The sequence below is a fragment of the Oncorhynchus mykiss genome, chromosome 20 (genome assembly GCF_013265735.2).
Source record: "Oncorhynchus mykiss isolate Arlee chromosome 20, USDA_OmykA_1.1, whole genome shotgun sequence".
NCBI classification, from domain to species: Eukaryota; Metazoa; Chordata; class Actinopteri; order Salmoniformes; family Salmonidae; genus Oncorhynchus; species Oncorhynchus mykiss.
Genome location: NC_048584.1, coordinates 1,026,259 through 1,046,280, shown reverse-complemented (window position 1 = coordinate 1,046,280; position 20,022 = coordinate 1,026,259). Strand labels below are relative to the sequence as shown.

Genomic DNA, 20,022 nt, shown 5'->3' with positions numbered 1-20,022 from the left:
GACCTGCCTTTTTTGGGGTGTTTTACAAACGGTAGGCCTACCACATAGATGGGCATTCCTAAAATGTAATTTTGTCTGACACTGTAGGCTGTATCTTAGTAAGCACGTACTGACACCTTTTTGGTTGTTTGATGTAGTCCGGACCAGTCTTAATTTCCACATCCATGGACATTCGTTTTTGGTCTGACATTCTAAATTTGCCCGGGGCGGCAATTTTTGTCTCTTCTATGTCGGCCAGGACCGGCCCTGTGTATACTGAACAAAATTAATAAAGATACATGTAAATCTTATTTCTCTCAAATGTTGTGCACACATTTGTTTACATCCCTGGGTTATGGTATGGGCAGGCATAAGCTACAGACAACGAGCACGATTGCATTTTATCAATGGCAATTTGAATGCACAGAGATACCGTGACGCGATCCTGAGGCCCGTTGTTGTGCCATTCATCTGCTGCCATCACCTCATGTTTCAGCATGATAATGCACGGCCCCATGTCACAAGGATCTGTACACAATTCCTGGAAGCTGATAATGTCCCAGTTCTTCCATGGCCTGCATACTCACCAGACTTGTCACCCATTGAGCCTGTTTGGGATGAACTGGATCAACGTGTACAACAGCGTGTTCCAGTTCCCGCCAATATCCAGCAACTTCACACAGCCATTGAAGAGGAGTGGGACAACATTCCACAGGCCACAATCAACAGCCTGATCAACTCTATGCAACGGAGATATGTAGCGCTGCATGAGGCAAATGGTGGTCACACCTGATACTGACTGGTTTTCTGATCCACGCCCCTACCTTTTTTTAAGGTATCTGTATTCCCAGTCATCCATAGATTAGGGCCTAATTCATTTTATTTAAATTGACTGATTTCCTTATATGAACTGTAACTCGGTAACATCACAAGCAGATGTTTTCACCACATCAAATTGGGGAGAATTGTACGTAGTTTTTACCTCAAATTGGTGATGTTTTAAAAGTCAACAAAATTACACAATCGGTTGCTTAAAACCGATCAATATCTTTTGTACTCTTGATTTTTGTCATACGCGCTCGGGTCGCAGGACTTAGAACGCAGGTATAATTTTCTTTCTGAAATGGCATGGATAATTCAGGATGGTCTCTCTGTAAAAAGTCACTGGCCACACCAATAAACTGATTTGACAGTCAACTATGACTTAAATAGCAGCCAGCTGTTGTCACTGTTGATATCTTATGGCGGGTCGTGATTCGTTGAGGATAACTTACTGAAAGTGGTTTCTTACCTTTTCCGTGGTGGCAGCCTTCTGAAATCAACATCTGCCATTCATCTAACCAACCATGTAGAGGTTCTTCCATGTGGCCTTTTGGGTGTAGCACTGTTCAATCGTTTACCTCCCTGTTCTATTGATTTCAGCGTGATATAACACTAAAAGTGTTGCGTTACACTTACGTTATGTTAGCAACCCACTTAAATCAAAATGCAACACTTCAACATGTCTTCTACAAATTGTTCTCTAATCAGTGGTGCATTACATTACATTACATTACATTACATTACATTGCTCCCAGATTCCATGTGGTTTTTGAGCTGTGTTCGTTTTAACAGGACGTGCACTCTGATCTCCCCCTCTCGCACAATTGATTTCAATGTGACAATCAATGACTGGTTTGTTTTTCTCACATATCAAAATCCACATTCCAAAATGGAGCTGACTGTCCTGCAGGTTGTCCTCTTAACAAGTGATGTAAAAATATCTCCACTTGCTATGTGTTTTTTTGAGTTGTGGTAGTTTCAACAGTGCCCCCAACCGATTGTGTGATTTATTGCCATTTGTGCATGATCAGTTAAAGGCCATTAAAGTAATATGAATACTGTTGTTGCGCATGTACACTACCGTTCAAAAGTTTGGGGTCGCTTAGAAATGTTTGTCCATTTTAAAATAACATCAATTGATCATAAATACAGTGTAGACATTGTTAATGTTGTAAATAACTATTGTAGTTGGAAACGGCAGATTTTTAAAAATTGAATATCTACAGAGGCCAATTATCAGCAACCATCACTCCTGTATTCCAATGGCACGTTGTGTTAGCTAATTCAAGTTTATAATTTTAAAAGGCTAATTGATCATTAGAAAACCCATTTGCAATTATGTTAGCACAGCTGAAAACTGTTGTTCTGATTAAAGAAGCAATAAAACTGGCCGCCTTTAGACTAGTTGAGTATCTGGAGCATCAGCATTTGTGGGTCCGATTACTGTCTCAAAATGGCCAGACACAAAGAACTTCCTTCTGAACCTCGTCGGTCTGTTCTTGTTCTGAGAAATGAAGGCTATTCCATGTGAGAAATGGTCAGGAAACTGAAGATCTCGTACAACGCTGTGTACTACTCCCTTCAGAGAACAGCGCAAACTGGCCCTAACCAGAATAGAAAGAGGTCCCGGTGCACAGCTGAACAAGAGGACAAGTACATGAGTGTCTAGTTTGAGAAACCGACGCCTCACAACAAGTCCTCAACTGGCAGCTTCATTCAATAGTCAGAAGTAACCCCGCTTCCCAATTTCAGATTTTTTAAATGTATTTCACCTTTATTTAACCAGGTAGGCTAGTTGAGAACAAGTTCTCATTTGCAACTGCGACCTGGCCAAGATAAAGCATAGCAGTGTGAACAGACAACAGAGTTACACATGGAGTAAACAATTAACAAGTCAATAACACAGTAGGAAAAAAAGTCTATATACATTGTGTGCAAAAGGCATGAGGAGGTAGGCGAATAATTACAATTTTGCAGATTAACACTGGAGTGATTAATGATCAGATGGTCATGTACAGGTAGAGATATTGGTGTGCAAAAGTAAAGTAAATAAATAAAAACAGTATGGGGATGAGGTAGGTAAAATTGGGTGGGCTATTTACCAATAGACTATGTACAGCTGCAGCGATCGGTTAGCTGCTCAGATAGCAGATGTTTGAAATTGGTGAGGGAGATAAAAGTCTCCAACTTCAGCGATTTTTGCAATTCGTTCCAGTCACAGGCAGCAGAGAACTGGAACAAAAGGTGGCCAAATGAGGTGTTTGCTTTAGGGATGATCAGTGTGAGACACCTGCTGGAGCGCGTGCTACGGGTGGGTGTTGCCATCGTGACCAGTGAACTGACATAAGGCAGAGCTTTACCTAGCATGGACTTGTAGATGACCTGGAGCCAGTGGGTCTGGCGACGAATATGTAGCGAGGGCCAGCCGACTAGAGCATACAGGTCGCAGTGGTGGGTGGTATAAGGTGCTTTAGTAACAAAACGGATGGCACTGTGATAAACTGCATCCACTATTTTGTAGATGACATCGCCGAAGTCGAGGATCGGTAGGATAGTCAGTTTTACTAGGGTAAGTTTGGCGGAGGAGGCTTTGTTGCGGAATAGAAAGCCGACTCTAGATTTGATTTTAGATTGGAGATGTTTGATATGAGTCTGGAAGGAGAGTTTACAGTCTAGCCAGACACCTAGGTACTTCTAGATGTCCACATATTCTAGGTCGGAACCATCCAGGGTGGTGATGCTAGTCGGGCGTGCGGGTGCAGGCAGCGAACGGTTGAAAAGCATGCATTTGGTTTTACTAGCGTTTAAGAGCAGTTGGAGGCCACGGAAGGAGGGTTGTATGGCATTGAAGCTACTATCTTTCCTAGATGGGTATTTAAGTTCTGGTCAGATAACCAAAAATAACATAATTCTTTGGCTAGTCAACACCTTAAAATTGCCACTTTCTACACTTTGCCGAAATTACACAACCCTATTGTAGCGGGCATTGATGCAGTAACGGCCCCTCTATCTACTTTTGTTGACTTTTTTATTAGACCACTCGCAGAACAGCTCCCCTCCTTTGTAAAGGACACCAGCAGTATGATCTCTATCATTGAATCTCTTGATCCTCTCCCTGAGAATACCTTGTTAGTTACTTTTGATGTTGAGTCGTTATACACTAATATTCCACACGAGGGCGGTATTGAAGCTGTGGAACATTTTCTTCTGCAACGTGACCCTAATGAACTACCATCCAGTGCTGCATTATAACATTGGCTGAAATAGTACTCACACAGAACTACTTCATGTTTCTAAATGATTTCTTTATTCAGACGAAGGGTACTGCTATGGGATCCCCCATGGCTCCTAACTATGCTAATTTGTATGTGGGTTACATGGAGAAACAGTCTATTTTCAAACCTCTCAAAAATGTTTTCTTGCCTCACATCATTATGTGGAAACGGTATATTGATGATATTTGTGTTCTATGGAGGGGTGATGCAAAACAGCTCCAGGCGTTCCATGCTTTTCTTAACTCCTGTTCTGAGCATCTGAGATTTACTATGCAATCTGATACACGTCAAATCAGTTTTCTTGATCTTCTGATCTTGTGTGAAGATAATGTTCTATACACTGATCTTTACAGGAAGCCTACTGATCGTAACAGTTTGTTGAGGGCTGATAGTTGTCACCCGCTTCCCTTGAAAAATAGTTTGACCTACAGCCAATTCTGTCGAATCAAAAGAATTTGCAAAAAACAATCAGATTTCAACAGAAATATGACTGAGACGCAAAGGAAGTTCAAGGAGAGGGGCTACAAGAGTGATCAGATTAATATTGCCATTGAGGAAATTCCAAACAAAACGAGACATGACAGTTTTCAAGGTCAGTCTCGTAAAAAGACACATTCTTGTGTTCTAACTACCCGCTATTCAAAGTGCTCTGAACAAATTAAGGGAATTGTTCACAAACATTGGCACATCCTAAAATCCCATGATCGTCTCGGTAATGTGTTTTCGGACCTTCCCTGGTCGTATTCTCGCGGGGCAGAAATCTCAGAGACCAATTGGTACACTGATTTACCACCCCGAGATATTCCTGAACAACGTCTATTTGCGCCCCTACTGGATGGAAATTACAAATGTAATGGCTGTGCTCAATGCAATGGCACTTATAAATGTAGATCCTTCAAACACCCACAAACAGGGAAATCGATCCCAATAAAAGGTGTTATTACGTGCTCCACTAAGGCAGTTATTTATCTTATAACTTGTCCTTGTGGTAAAAATTATGTAGGTAAAACAAAGCGCGAATTAAAAGTACGTATCTCAGAGCATCGTAGCACCATTAGGTGTAAAAACTTTACTTATCCAGTTGCGGCCCACTTCTTGGAGGTCACTCGATTTCGTCTCTGCGTTATATTGGCATCGAACATGTCACCCTCCCTAGGAGAGGGGGTGACCTTGATCATTTATTGTTAAAACGAGAGGCTGCCTGGATCTTTAATTTAAAGACCCTTGCACCCTTTGGTCTCAACGTAGACTTTGATCTGAAGCCATTCTTGTGATTATTGTGACTTTGCCATTGTAATTGTTTGTAAACTTGTGTAGTCAAATTAATATATGATCGTATGCTATCCATGTGTTGTTTGTATGCTGTTCTTTGTATGACATTTTAATATTTGATAATTAACCAATGATATCAGGCCACTCTTGGCCATGATTACAGACACCTGTGTCTTTTGACACTATATAAACGAGTCATCCCACAGTGTTTGTGATTATACCCTGATGAAGACAGCTTGCCTGTCGAAACGTTGGTAATTAAATGTTTGCATCTGAGCTCCTAGAGTGTGCGGCTCTCATTTTATTTTCAAGCTTCATTAAATACCTGCAAAACACCAGTCTCAACGTCAACAGTGAAGAGGCGACTCCGGGATGCCTTCTTTTGAACGGTTGTGTATGTCTAGATAGTACATTTAATTTTTAGGTTTTCAATATCACAAACTGTTTTTACATATTGATTTGGACATTTTAAAACTATGACGGTGTCTTGTCAACAGGAAGCAGCGACATCATTTTCAACTTAAGCTGTAGGAATTGAAATGGAACTTTCAACATTCATTTCCAATGGTATTGTACTTCATCAGGTAAAAACTGATTGATTTATTTTGATGACATACTAGATATCACCAAAACGTGTTGGCCCTGCCTAGACATACTCTATTTCTTGTGTTTCGTGTTATAATATTACTGCCTTTTCCACAAAGGAAGTAAAGTAGTCCAGGTTCAATTAACTGAACTGGAAGAACCAAGAGTCCTAGGATACATATTCCTAATGAATTAAATGTAATTCCTGTATCTCAGTCAGAGCAGATCTACCTCTTCCATCTGAGTTGGCACTGGCAGTTGTGTTGTGGTACCAATGCCATGTCGCCAGCTTCTCTGACTATTTACGGACACAACAGAAACAGTTGACAAGGGCCCAGTCCGTGGCACCATATTAATTCAGTTTTTGAATTCTATTTCAGATAGCAGTAACCAGGCCCTGCAGAACATGCCCAGAGTGCTGCGGGATGTGGAGGCTCTGAAGCAGGAGGCGTCGTTCCTGAAGGAGCAGATGGTCCTGGTCAAGGAGGACATTAGGAAGTTTGAGCAGGACACTGTACAGTCCATGCAGGTACAGAGGTTATTTACAGTGGCAATAAAAAATATGTGAACCCTTTGGAATTGCCTGGAGTTCTGCCGAAATTTGATCTGATCTTCATTTTTTTATTTATTTATTTATTATTTTTTTTTGAATTTGTACCCCTTTTTCTCCCCAATTTCGTGGTATCCAATTGTTGTAGTAGCTACTATCTTGTCTCATTGCTACAACTCCCGTACGGGCTCGTTAAGAAGAATCCTAGAATGTCAGCTAAAGACTTACAGAAATCTCTGGAAGATGCTAACATCTCGAATCTGCAATACTTAAAACACTGAACAAGAATGGTGTTCATGGGAGGACACCATGGAAGAAGCCACTGTTGTCCAAACAAAGGAGCACCTGGAGGTTCCACAGCGCTACTGGCAAAATATTCTGTGGACAGATGAACCTAAAGTTGTGGAGTTTGGAAGGAACACACAACGCAACTCTGTGTGGAGGGAAAAAAAGGCACAGCACACCAACATCAACCTCATCCCGGTAGCCTAGTGGTTAGAGTGTTGGACTAGTAACCGGATGGTTGCAAGATCGAATCCTCGAGCTGACAATCTGTCGTTCTGCCCCTGAACAAGGCAGTTAACCCACTGTTCCTAGGCCGTCATTGAAAATAAGAATTTGTTCTTAAGTGAATTGCCTAGTTAAATAAAGGTATAAAATAAAATCCCACTGTAAACTATGGTGGAGGGAGCATCATGGTTTAGGGATGCTTTGCTGCCTCAGGGCCTGGACAGCTTGCTATCGTCGACGGGAAAATTCATTCCCAAGTTTATCAAGATATTTTGCGGGAGAATGTAAGGCTGTCTGCCAATTGAATTACAACATCATTTGGCTGATGCAACAGGACAATGACGCAAATGACAGAAGTAACTCAACAACAGAATGGCTTCAACAGAAGAAAATACGCCTTCTGGAGTGGCCCAGTCAGTCCTGACCTCATCCCGGTTTGAGATGATGTGGCATGACCTCGAGAGCGGTTCACACCAGACATCCTAGAATATTGTGGAACTGAAACAGTTTTGTAAAGAGGAATGGTCCAAAATTCCTCCTGACCGTTGTGCAGGTCTGATCTGCAACTACAGAAAACATTTGGTTGAGTTTATTGCTGCCAAAACAGGGTCAACCTGTTATTAAATCCAAGGGTTCACATACTTTTTCCAATCTGCACTGTGAATGTTTACACGGTGTGTTCAATAAAGACATGCAAAATTATAATTGTTTATGTTATTAGTTTAAGCAGACTGTGTTTGTCTATTGTTGTGACCAGAGAAAATGTTACGACCAATTTATGCAGAAATTCAAGTAATTCTAAAGGGTTCACATACTTTTTCTTCCCACTGTATATTACACATACACAGACAGACTGAGTGAAGTGACTTGTACTAAGCAAAGACCCATAACACAGATGCAGCACAGTCCGCTCATGGCCACATACACAGGCGCATACTACTCTACGATCTAGCACCTGGACAGGATATCATACTATCCAAATAGAATAACAAGCTCACAATGTGCCAAATATGAATTGTATGTTTACCTGTTCTTGATTCGGTGCTGCAGGTCTTGGTGGAGCTTGATCAGGTCAAGTCTCGCATGCACCTGGCTGCCGATGCACTACAGGAAGCAGACAAATGGAGCACGCTCAGTGCAGACATTGAGGAGACCTTCAAGACACAGGTGGCGTTAATCTACCTCTAAAACGTTTGCGCTCCTATCCTGTGATATAGAATGCTGGCGATTCACTCTTTGTACAGATGTTATACATTTAGGATTCCAAATTATTTTATTGGGCACAATAAAATAATTGGGCACATATTTTATTTATGACAATATTATTCTTGTTCTACAAAGAGCACTACACATCCTGCCTTTTTGGTGTTCTTTAATAGTATTGAATTCTAACTCTAACTCTACATAAACTACATATTTATGTTTGAGGTATAGAGTCAGGGTAGAGAGCCCACATTTATGGGAAGCCATAGGGTCTACTGATTTTAATTTCAAATCAAATCAAATGGTATTTGTCGCAATGCACCGAATAGTGGGTGTGGACTTGTGTCGGTATGCATGTGTGTTTGTGTTGTCGTGTGTGTTATGTGCGTGCGTATGTGAATGGAACTGGGTTTTGTATCAGTGTAGTGTGTGTGTGTGTGAGGGACATCTGCTCTTTCCATTACATAGACTGACCAGGTGAATCCAGGTAAAAGCTCTGATCCCTTATTGATGTCACTCGTTAAATCCACTTCAATCTGTGTAGATGAAGCAGAGGATATGGGTTAAATAAGGATTTTTAAGCCTTGAGGCAATTGAGACGTGGCTTGTGTATGTGTGCTGTCACATGGTGAATGGGCAAGACAAAAGATTTAAGTGCCTTTGAACGGGGGTAGTGGTAGTAGGTGCCAGGCGCACCGGTTTGTGTCTCAACTGCAATGCTGCTGGGTTCTTCATGCTCAACAGTTTCCCGTGTGTATCAAGAATGGTCCACCACCCAAAGTACATCCAGCCAACTTGACACAACTGTGTGAAGCATTGGAGTCAACATGGGCCAGCATCCCTATGGAACGCTTTCCACACCTTGTAGAGTACATGCCCCGACGAATTGAGGCTGTTCTGAATCGGAGGGAGGGGGTAACGACACTATTAGGAAGGTGTTCTTAATGTTTTGTAGACTTTGTGTGGTCTTGTACGTGTGCTTAGTCATTTTGATTCAACCAAACCTCCATTTTGTTTGAACCTAAACCTCCAGCGCTCCCTCGTTCTCCAGGATTTGACAGTGATCTCCTCTAAGCTCACCGCCATGCAGAACAGCCTAGCCATGCTGGTGGATACGCCAGACTACTCTGAGAAATGTGTCTACCTGGAGGCTCTGAAGAACAGGCTGGAGGCCCTGGCCAGCCCCCAGATAGTAGCCACCTTCAATTCCATGTCTGTAGGTAAGATACTGTTTCTAAAGGATGGGATTGAGAGTTTGAATATTGAATCCACATTAGTTTAGACATCCGGTTCAGACCATGCCAAGGTCTATGGTGGTTTTCATATACATTGGTCTCCTAAGTAATTGCTGATTTAAACTGTTGACTGAATACTGTTGAAATTAAGTGTTTGCCTTAACTTGAATCCAGTATTTATATTATTTCTAAACTCCTATTTCTCCTCTTCATGCTTTTCTTTCCTGTAGACCAAGCCAAGCTGTTTGTGAATGTCTTCACAGAGATAGACAGAATGCCACAGCTCCTTGCCTACTACTACAAGTGTCATAAGGTATGTATTGCATTTATCACTGATTCATTTAATCAGTCCCTCCAAGACTTCTCAATGTTGTTGTTGTTGTGATATCTGCGGCCAAAAATAAATGCGGCCAATAAAATACTTTTACGGCGGCTTGACAGATTTTTGTTTTGATCATGTTCATTTCATATAAATCAATGAATAAGTCGTATGTGCTCAGTTCTAGTATTTTAAACTGAATAGTCTCTGCCTGCAGCATGGTCTATTTTCTTGTGTGAACACATGATAGACAGTTCTGGAGCCGCTGAGCCGGAGGAGCGTGAATCAATCCATCCTTCGCTGCGGCCAGCAGTACAAACAAAACGAATAATGATTATCCAGTCAGTAAAACGGGTCATTCAAAAATAATGAATAAATCGCAAGCTGCACATCACTGTCAGAAATGTCTCTTGTTTTGGCTTCAGTCATGGTGATCTGCCGCTGCTGTGGTGGCCGTTCGGACGTAGTTTTCACTTTGCATGACTTTCTCTTGTGTTCCAACACAACGCTGCATGGAGTGCAAAACAATTTGCCCCCACTTTAGCTGTGACTTTTGTTGATAAATTAAATGGATTCCTGTTCATTGTTCTGCCTGTCAGTCATAATCTGTCAGTTATCAGCTATCAGATTCACACACTGGCAGGGAAAAAAGTGTGAGGAGGGGTTTTGATTGGGCTGTTTTCTGCGCTAACAGTGGTCGAAATTGCCATCTCTTTTGATTGGACCTTTTTATGCAGTAAAAGTGCGTGATTGGTCAAAACTACGAGCTCTTTCATATTTTGCATGGTTTGGTTGGTTTTTGCATGAATTATACGATTGCGTAATCCTGGAGGGACTGTAATTGCTAGGGTCTTACAGGGTTTATCTGTAGGAGTGTGTGTTTGTTTCCAGGGTCAGCTGGTGAGTGTGTGGCAGGATCTGTCTCAGAGTGAGCGGAGTCTGAACCAGCAGCTGGCTGAACTCTACGACACCCTGCTCTCCACCTGGCACTCACAGCTACAGTGGAGCAGCCAGGTATACTCACACACACATGCTCACACATACCGTAACGCGCACAACTAGGCATCTTTCACACACACGCTGGCTCATACCTTAACGTGCACAACTAGGCCTCTTTCACACACTTCATCTCACTGTAAAACACAGCTAAGTATCCTCGCCCTAAGTACAGCAACATACACCCTAGGTATCCTCACACACTCATACCATAAATGACACACTATTTTCATAGCATAATTTCCGCTGGTAGGCTGTACAATAACACACATTTGCCTTTTGCTTTAAAGAACATGTCTGCAGAGCTTCAAGGATACACTATCTTCCATGTATATTTTGCATTCTACAGCCTAACCCCATGTCCCTGACCATCATCTGCCCTCTCCCCCACCAGGTATTTCAGAACCCGTACGAGGTGGTGACGGTGCTGCTGATCCAGACCCTGGGGGCCCTGGTGCCCTCCATCCCTGTGTGTCTGAGCACGGCCATGGAGCTCACCCCCCAGGAGCAGAGGATGGACACCTTGCTGGAGCTCCACCACACCGCTGCCACCTTCGGCAGGAGCCTGGAGCAGGCTATGCTGCCACACCTGGGTCTGTTCACCTGCTACCACTCCTGTGTAGTTTTAGGCCTATCATTTGTATGTAACAGGGACAGTGCATATTCATCAACAAGTCAGTCAATGCTGAGGTGTGAAATAGTGCTGGATTTAGCTAGTCAGCTTATTTTCATCCTTAATCAGTTGTCAACAGTGAGAGTGATGATATAGATGTTAATATTTTATTGATATAAGACCTGGGTTACATACATGTCAAATACCTGAAAGTATTTAAGGTGCCCTTGATTTGGCTTGACGTTTGCACTTTTGGGACTATTCCATAGGTAAGATAATTATAGTAGGGAAACTAAAGTAAATGCAGCTCAAGTATTTGCAAGATCTGCTCATTACATGTGTATAATGACTAATGAATTGTAGTGATGTATAAGGATAAATCCTGACTTTAGCTCCATCCACGAAATTCTAACTTTTCCTTAGGATTGATGTTAAAGGAGCGATTTGGGGGGGTAAGTTCAGTGCTCACTGTTCAGACCTCAAGGTACTGTAGACTTACGTTGTGGTTGTACCTCTCAGGTGAGAACAACTTGCTGAAGGTGAATGAGCTGGTCAGTTCCCTGTATGACCCCTACAAACCCTACCAGCTGCAGTATGGAGACCTGGAGAAGTCCCACCTCCTCATCCAGATCAGCGCCATGCCCCTGGTGAGAGACACACGTACAGTCAGGTCCAAAATGATTGGCACCCTTGATAAAGATGAGCAAAAAAGACCTATAAAATAAATAATACAATCAATGAGATTTATTTTATGCTTAAAACAATTTGAACATTTTGTATTTTATACTGATACAATTGAAAAAATATATTTTGTTTAACAAGTATTTTTTTTTTCCCCTCAAAGAGATCAAATTATTGGCCCCCTTGTTTTCAATACCTCACCTTGACAGGATAATGGCACTGAGCCTTTTTGTGAAATGTTTTATGAGATTGGAGAACACATTGGGAGGGAACCTTGACCATTTCCCCCATACGGAATCTTTCCAGATCCTTGATATCCTTCGTCTGCGCTTATGGACTGCCCTCTTCAATTCAAACCACAGGTTTTTTTAAATAGGGTTCAAGTCCGGAGATTGAGATGGCCATTGTGAACTGTTTATTTTGTGGTTAATTAAACATTTCTTTGTGTATTTTGTGCTTGAGGTTATTATCTTGCGGCCAAGTTTCAGCCTCCTGGCAGAGGCAACCAGGTTTTTATCTAAAATGTCCTGGTACTGGGTCATGAGTTCATGATGCCGTTGACCTTAATAAGGGCCCCAGGTCCAGTGGATGCATAATAGCCCCGCAACATCAAAGATCCACTACCGTATTTTAGGCATCGCACTTACAAAATAAACAGTGGAACAGATTGGCTAGTGAAACGCACACTCGGCCCTCTGATTGGACGAGCAAGCTGCCAATCAGCACAGGTCGGGTGAGCTAGCGAACAGGGAGAGCTGATTTCCAGAAACATGCTTGTGACTCAAAAAAATGGTGACTTGGTCCCACCTAGGTTTTATGCAGTATTTATCAAGGGTGCCAATAAGTTGGGACCTTACTGTACATAGGAACATAGGGTTGGGCGGTACACTGTATCTACCGTATGCCGTGGTGTTTTGAAATACCCAGAAACGTATTTTCTTAACTGTTTTTTTTATTACATTAAATGTTTTATTTAGTAAATACCTGCAGTCAACTTGTGCATTAGGTTACAAGATAAAGAAGATTGCGTTCTTCATTTCACCTGTAACATCATTTTGCTGGTAATTTCCCAAAACAAATGTGTTTTTTACAGCTAGTGCACAATGAGAGTTACTGTGCAGCATGGTGGAGGTGATCAAAATTACACACTACTAAATGTTTCCCAGCTAGATACAGTATCTTATATTAATAAGTTAGATGTGCTTAATACTCTCCAGTTGTGTATTCTTTGCTAACTTGCTAGTTATCTCAGCAGAGAATCCCCTCCTGGATCAAGAGCCCTGGTGTTAAATAAGTTTTTAGACTTTTGAGGTATTACTTTATGAGCTGGGTTGTCTGTCCTTGCAATGAATTAGTTCACTTTCGCTCGTTAGCATTTAGCTAGCAACCGCAATGGGAATTTCCAATCAAATATTATTTGTCACAACCGGTATAGACCTTACCGTGAAATGCTTACTTTCAAGCCCTTAACCAACAACGCAGTTTTTTAAGAAAATAGAGTGAAGAAAATATTTACAAAATAAACAAAAGTAATTATTTATATATATATATATATAATATTTAATTATTTTTTTTTTTTAAAAACATAATAATGAGGCTATAATACTGTGTGCAGGGGTACAGGTTAGTCAAGGTAAGTTAGGTAGGGGTAAAGTGACTATATTAAACAGCGAGTAGCAGCAGTGTAAAAACAAAGGGGGTGGGGGTGTCAATGTAAATAGACCAGGTGGCCATTTGAATAATTGTTCAGCAGTCTTATATGGCTTGGGGGTAGAAGCTGTTAAGGAGCCTTTTGGTCCTCGACTTGGTGCTCCGGTACCGCTTGCCGTGCAGCAGAGACAACAGTGTATGAGTTGGGGCCTTCCTCTGACACCACCTCGTGTATAGAGGTCCTGGATGGCAGGAGGCTCAGTCCAGTGATACCTTCTGTAGCGCCTTACTGTCGGATGCAGAGCAGTTGCCATACCAGGCGGTGATGCATATACTTGTTAGTATTTTGTTTGCATTCTGATAATGTTCATTAGGATTTTTTTGTGTATAGTGCTGGTAATACCATATACGCTGGTATGGCACAAGGGTGGTATGAAAATCTGGATACCGCCCAAACCTATATATACACACACACACACACACCCCAACCCTGATACAATGGTAATTTCATATTTTAGTGTCATACCTGGGTAGGCAGGTGGAAAGGACCATGTGACCGTTTGACTGTGTACCTCTTTCCTTCTCTCTTCATTACACTTTCTCTCCTCCCTCTCCTTATCACCCTCCCTCTATCAGGAGCATGGGGAGGTGATAGACTGTGTGGAGGAGCTGAGTCACTCAGTGGGGAAGCTGTTTGGCCTGGCCAGTGTTGCTGTGGACCGCTGTGTCAAACTGACCGACGGCCTGGCCGTGTGTGGCCTCCTCAAGGCCCTCAAAGCCCTCTTCACCAAGTAATTACACAGCTACAAAGTACAAACACTTACAGTCCGAGTTATTGACACCTTGATAAAGATGAGTAATAATGACTGTATAACCAACATAATTTAATTACTGAGCTTTTGTTGTATGCTTTAACAAATTCAGAAATTATTTCATACTAATACAATTGTTCAGTGAAATATATTTTGTTTTACCCTTTACGCACATGAGTTGAAAATGGCAGATTTGGGCACTGATAAATGTCTAAATTATAAAGCAGTGGCTGTACAGTTGCATGCTACACATGACGACAGACATGCTCTGCACAGCACAGCGCTGTATGAATTGCCTTGTCAAAGCATAACACTGTAAGATTGTATTTTATAACTTAGCTAGTTATGTTGGCAGTATAATAAGCTTTCAAATCATGGCCACCTGACCCAGATTGTGATTTATAATGGACCGTTTCTGGATCGCGTAAAGAACAACAGTAAGTGTGTGATGGCGGGGATGCAGGGTTGTGTTAAAACAAAATACCTACAAGTGTGCTTGCTATAGTTCCTCAATGGCACAGGTAGGAGAGCTAAAAAAAAAAAGCACCTCTCCTTGATCAAATCTGTAATACCCAACATGTTTCAAGCAGACCACCTTAGTCCCTGTGCCCAAGAATGCAAAGGTAACCTGCCTAGAATTATTACCGCCCCGTAGCACTCACGTCAGTAGCCATGAAGTTCTTTGGAAGGCAGGCCATGGCTCACATCAACACCATTATCTCGGAAACCCTAGACCCACTCCAAGTTGCATAACGCCCCAATAGATCCACAGATGACGCAATCACACTCCACACTGCCCTTTCCCACCTGGACAAAAGGAACACCTATGTGAGAATGCTGGTTATTGACTACAGCTCAGTGTTCAACACCATAGTCCTCACAAAGCTCATCACTAAGCTAAGGACCCAGGGACTAAACAACTTCCCCTGCAACTGGATCCTGGACTTCCTGATGGGCTGCCCCCAGGTGGTAAGGGTAGGCAACAACACATCTGCCACGCTGATCCTCAACACCGGGGCCCCTCGGGTGTGTGCTTTGTCCCTTCCTGTACTCCCTGTTCACCCACGACTGCGTGGCCAAGCACGACTCCAACACATCATTGTTTGCTGATGACACAGCAGTGGTAGGCCTGAAAACTGACAATGATAAGACAGCCTACAGGGAGGAGGTCAGAGACCTGGCAGTGTGGTGTCAGGACAACATCCTCTCTCTCAACATGAGCAAGACAAAGGAGATGATTGTGGACTATAGGAAAAGGAGGACCGAACGGGCCCCCATTAACATCAACGGGGCTGTAGTGGAACAGGTCGAGAGATTCAAGTTCCTTGGTGTCCACATCACTAACAAACTAAACTATGAAAATGTCAGTGAAGATACTTGCCAGCTGGTCAGCGTATGCTCTGAGTACGTGTCCTGGTAATCCGTCTTGTCTGCAGCCTTTAGAATGTTAACCTGATTAAAGGTCTTACTTAGATTGGTAACGGAGAGAGTTATCATAGTCATCCATAATAGCTGGTGCTCTCACACATGCTTCAGTGTTACTTGCCTTGAAGCATGCATAGAAGTAATTTGGCTCGTGTGGTAGGCTCACATCACTGGGCAGCTTTCCGCCAGATGAAGGAACATTGCTGCAAGGGCTTTCTTCCATTCAACCACAAGAGCATTAGCAAGGTCGGGCACTGATGTTGGGCGATTAGGCCTGGCTCGCAGTTGGCGTTCGATGGGGTTGAGGTCAGGGCTCTGTGCAGGCCAGTCAAGTTCTTCCACACCGATCTCGACAAACCCTTTCTGAATGGACCTCGCTTTGTGCACAGGGGTATTGTCATGCTGAAACAGGAAATGGCATTCCCCAAACCGTTGCCACAAAGTTGGAAGCACATAATTGTCTAGTTTGTCATTGTATGCTGTAGCATTAAGATTTCCCTTCCTTGGAACTAAGGGGCCTAGCTCTAACCATGAAAAACAACCCCAGACCATTATTCCTCTTCCACCAAACTTTGCAGTTGGCACTATGCATTTGGGCAAGTAGTGTTCTCTTGGCATTCGCCAAGCCCAGATTTGTCCGTTGGATTGTCAGAGTCCAATGGCGGTGAGCTTTACACCACTCCTAGCGCATGGTGGTCTTAGGCTTGGCCCTGGAAACCCATTTCATGAAGCTACCGACAAACAGTTATTGTGCGGACATTGCTTTCAGAGGCAGTTTGGAACTCGGCAGTGAGTGTTACAACTGAGGACAGACCATTTTTTTTATGAGTTACGCGCTTCAGCACTCGGCGGTCACGTTCTGTTAGCTTTTGTGGCTGAGCCGTTGTTGCCACTTCTCAATAACAACACTTACAGTTGAGCGTGGCAGCTCTAGCAGGGCAAAAATTTGACAAACTGACTTGTTGGAAAGGTGGCATCCTATGGCGGTGCCACGTTGAAAGTCACGGAACTCTTCAGTAAGAATATTCTACTGAAATTGTTTGACTATGGAGATTGCATGGCCATGTAGTGTATGTTATCGGGTTAATCCCGGAACATGTTCCAGTATGTGCTAACGAAACAGTCCGGTAGTTTAGCATCCGCTTCATTAGACCACTTCCTTATTGAGCGTGTCGTGGACATTTTTACACACGGACACTCAAAGTCAATCTTAATGAATCATTGTTTATTGTCAGCGCGCTGGTGTTTTTATTAAAAATATATATTTTTATACAGATTCATTTAAATTGACTTACTGAAATCAGTTGATGTCACTCAATTGTTCATGGATGATGTGTCTCCTCCTGGGTAGCTCACTGTAAGGGTCTGGTCGGGGCAGGTCCTCGTCAAGGTTTTGGTCAGACAGGAATTTCCCTCACACTTCAGAAAATGCACCACCGGTTTTCCTCGCAGACCCCCACTGGAAAGCTCCCCCAGGCAGAATCAATCATGCTGTTCGTTGACGCCAAATTGTCGTGGAAATTCTTACACAGGGACACTCGGTCAATCTTAAATGAATCATTGTTTATTGTCAGTGAGCTGGAGAGGTTCCAACCAACTCAATGCACCATAGTACACATGTTAATCAGGAGCTCACCCTGGGCAGACCCAGCAGTTGTCTTATATACAACTATACACAGACAGGTTATATTTGCGAGATTTAGCATGATTCATTCATCATTACTGTTTTTGTTTCATTCGTGTGACCGACCAATACTGTTTCATAACGTGACAGACCAACACCTCACAAGGCTTCTCTCTAAGCTGAGACCTTGCAACTGATAAGAGGATTTGTTCAGTCAACCACTTGCATGAACACAGCAATTGTTTTATAGGACAGCACATGACTAGAACACAGAAATTAGTTTAAGAAAAGCACACATTTCCCTTACACTGGTACTTCCTGTTTTGAGTTGTTGCTTGTCAGCAGGAATCAGGAGGGTAGAGTTATGGTCAAAGGGAGGGTGAGGGAGCGTATTGTATGCATTTCTGTGTGTGGAGTAAAGGTGATCAGTTGTATTGGTATAAAATAATATAATTTTCCCCCAATTTTTTTTGCATAGAATAACTAATTAATTTATATTATTAGTTTTATTCAGTCATTATTGCTCGTCTTTATCAACGGTGTTAATATTTTCGGACCCCACTGTATATACTATACCGTAAATGTTAATATTCCTGTTTACTTTTGCCCATTGCCCTCACGTATGTGTCTTGGCCATATTTTCCACAGGTATGTGTCAGACTTCTCCACCACTCTGCAGTCAATCAGAAAGAAGTGCAGGTTGGAGGATACGCCCAGTGCTGCTGTGTTCCAAGAGGATTGGACCACCTTCCAGAACTCTGTCAGGTGGGTTTTGTGCAAACCGAAACCAAGCTCTGCTGGCTCTGATATTTATAATTTCAGAACGGTTCCAACAACCATGGTTAATGCGTAGCCAGTGCAGTGCAGTACAGCTCGGCTGGGCTTGGCTCAGTAGTATGAAAAGGATATAGTTGTGCATGAACTGTATTGAACTTTTTTTGATTCCTCCTGTTTCCTCTGCATTGCAGAATCATTGCCACCTGTGGGGAGTTGCTGAGACAATGTGGTGCCTATGAGCAGCAGCTGTCAAACAAGTAAGACCAACACCATCACAATAGCTGAATTCCAAATCAACCCCCAGCCCCTACTCCGTAGCTACCTGACTCCCTGACTGATATCCATCCTTATAGGTTTACTAAAGTGCATTATATAGTACATGGGTCTCAACACACCTTACATTATGATCCTATAGGATCCTGGCCACGGCAGGGAAGTACCTGTCTGAGTCATACAGCCCTCTGAGCCTGGCGGGCATCCAGGAGGCCAGCTCCACGGAGAGGAAGACCAGTGGCAGGAACCCCTGGCAGGAGTACAACTACCTGCAGCGGGGCAACATGGCAGAATACAACAGCCTGATGGAGGTCCTCTACTCCCTCAAGGTATGGATGGTGATGCTGACGGAAAATGGAGATGACTTGGCACTGTTAACTTTAATTTGTGTCTGCGTTTAGTTTTTTAGAATGGGTACAATCAGGGAGAAAATATAGTATTGAGATTAATGACTTTGTCATTTTTGCTTCATTAAAGCCTTGTAATGCAATTAAGTGTGAGTATATTTTTAGGGAGTTAGGTCTGTTGTGAGGTCTGGCATGTTCAAGTTGCCATTGCGTTGTAGGAGAAGGGGACAGGTAACTCCAGTCTTCTGGCTGAGCCCCGAGTGGCTCTGACCCGTCTCAACCAGCAGGCCAATCAGCTGGCTTTCGACTCGGTCTTCCTGCAGATCAAACATCAACTCTGCCTGGTCTCCACAATGGAGGTGAGAGTGTGCGTGTGTGTGTTGTAGTGTGTGTTTATTAAAGAATGACCAGTGGAATTTCTTTAGGGCCGATGCCAATCTTTTGGGGTCAAGGAGGCCGATGGCTGATATTCAATATCATTACATTTGAAAAAATGTTGGACAAATTTCCATGAGATATATATTTTTTTATCAAACTATAAATGTGACTGTTTTTACCAATCTAACTACATAACAATATAATGGTAGTAATTGTATTTGAATGGTTAATCTCTTTATCAACTAGGTAAATTAAGATTGCATAGGACTATTCACAATACAGGTGAATGCATATTCAATAGGAGTGTGTGCATGCATTGAGTTATTGAGCTTGTTTTGGCTGATCAGTGAAGTCTATGGTGCTACAGATGACAGACGATGTGTTTGCCTTCCACTTGGGGCTTATATTGGCCTACTGATCACTCCAGCATGTCACGCCTGTAGGGAAGGACATGATATATGCACTGCTGTTAGTTTGACGATATATAATAACATCTATCCAATGCAAATGGGCCCAACGTAACGTCATGATTTGTGATCACAGATGCTTATGAAACTAGTATTTATTTTCCGTGATCTGGAAAATATAATTTTTTCAGCTGTCTAAACAACTCCGCTGCCGGGACTACGTTTTAAACAACTCAATTGGCTAGTTCAACTATGTCAACAAATGGGCGGGTTGTAACTTGTTTCTACT

General features: G+C 42.5%; 1 protein-coding gene across 5 annotated transcripts in view; it reads left to right on the top strand.

Annotated features, from left to right (window-relative positions):
* Window positions 1–20,022, top strand: part of LOC110498797 (conserved oligomeric Golgi complex subunit 7-like) — a 32,709-nt gene that overhangs the window by 1,639 nt on the left and 11,048 nt on the right. For 3 of the 5 annotated variants that reach the window (XM_036955588.1, XM_036955585.1, XM_036955584.1), the window contains 12 exons: window positions 6,314–6,462; window positions 8,044–8,160; window positions 9,248–9,416; window positions 9,662–9,744; window positions 10,642–10,764; window positions 11,141–11,339; window positions 11,879–12,006; window positions 14,327–14,481; window positions 18,200–18,316; window positions 18,520–18,585; window positions 18,744–18,930; window positions 19,167–19,307. In XM_036955588.1, the coding sequence (XP_036811483.1) occupies window positions 6,340–6,462; window positions 8,044–8,160; window positions 9,248–9,416; window positions 9,662–9,744; window positions 10,642–10,764; window positions 11,141–11,339; window positions 11,879–12,006; window positions 14,327–14,481; window positions 18,200–18,316; window positions 18,520–18,585; window positions 18,744–18,930; window positions 19,167–19,307 (1,608 nt within the window). In that variant the 5' untranslated portion in view covers window positions 6,314–6,339. Of the gene's footprint in view, window positions 1–5,845; window positions 5,933–6,313; window positions 6,463–8,043; window positions 8,161–9,247; window positions 9,417–9,661; window positions 9,745–10,641; window positions 10,765–11,140; window positions 11,340–11,878; window positions 12,007–14,326; window positions 14,482–18,199; window positions 18,317–18,519; window positions 18,586–18,743; window positions 18,931–19,166; window positions 19,308–20,022 lie in introns of all 5 variants that reach the window. The other 2 variants (XM_036955587.1, XM_036955586.1) reach the window with 1 other exon arrangement.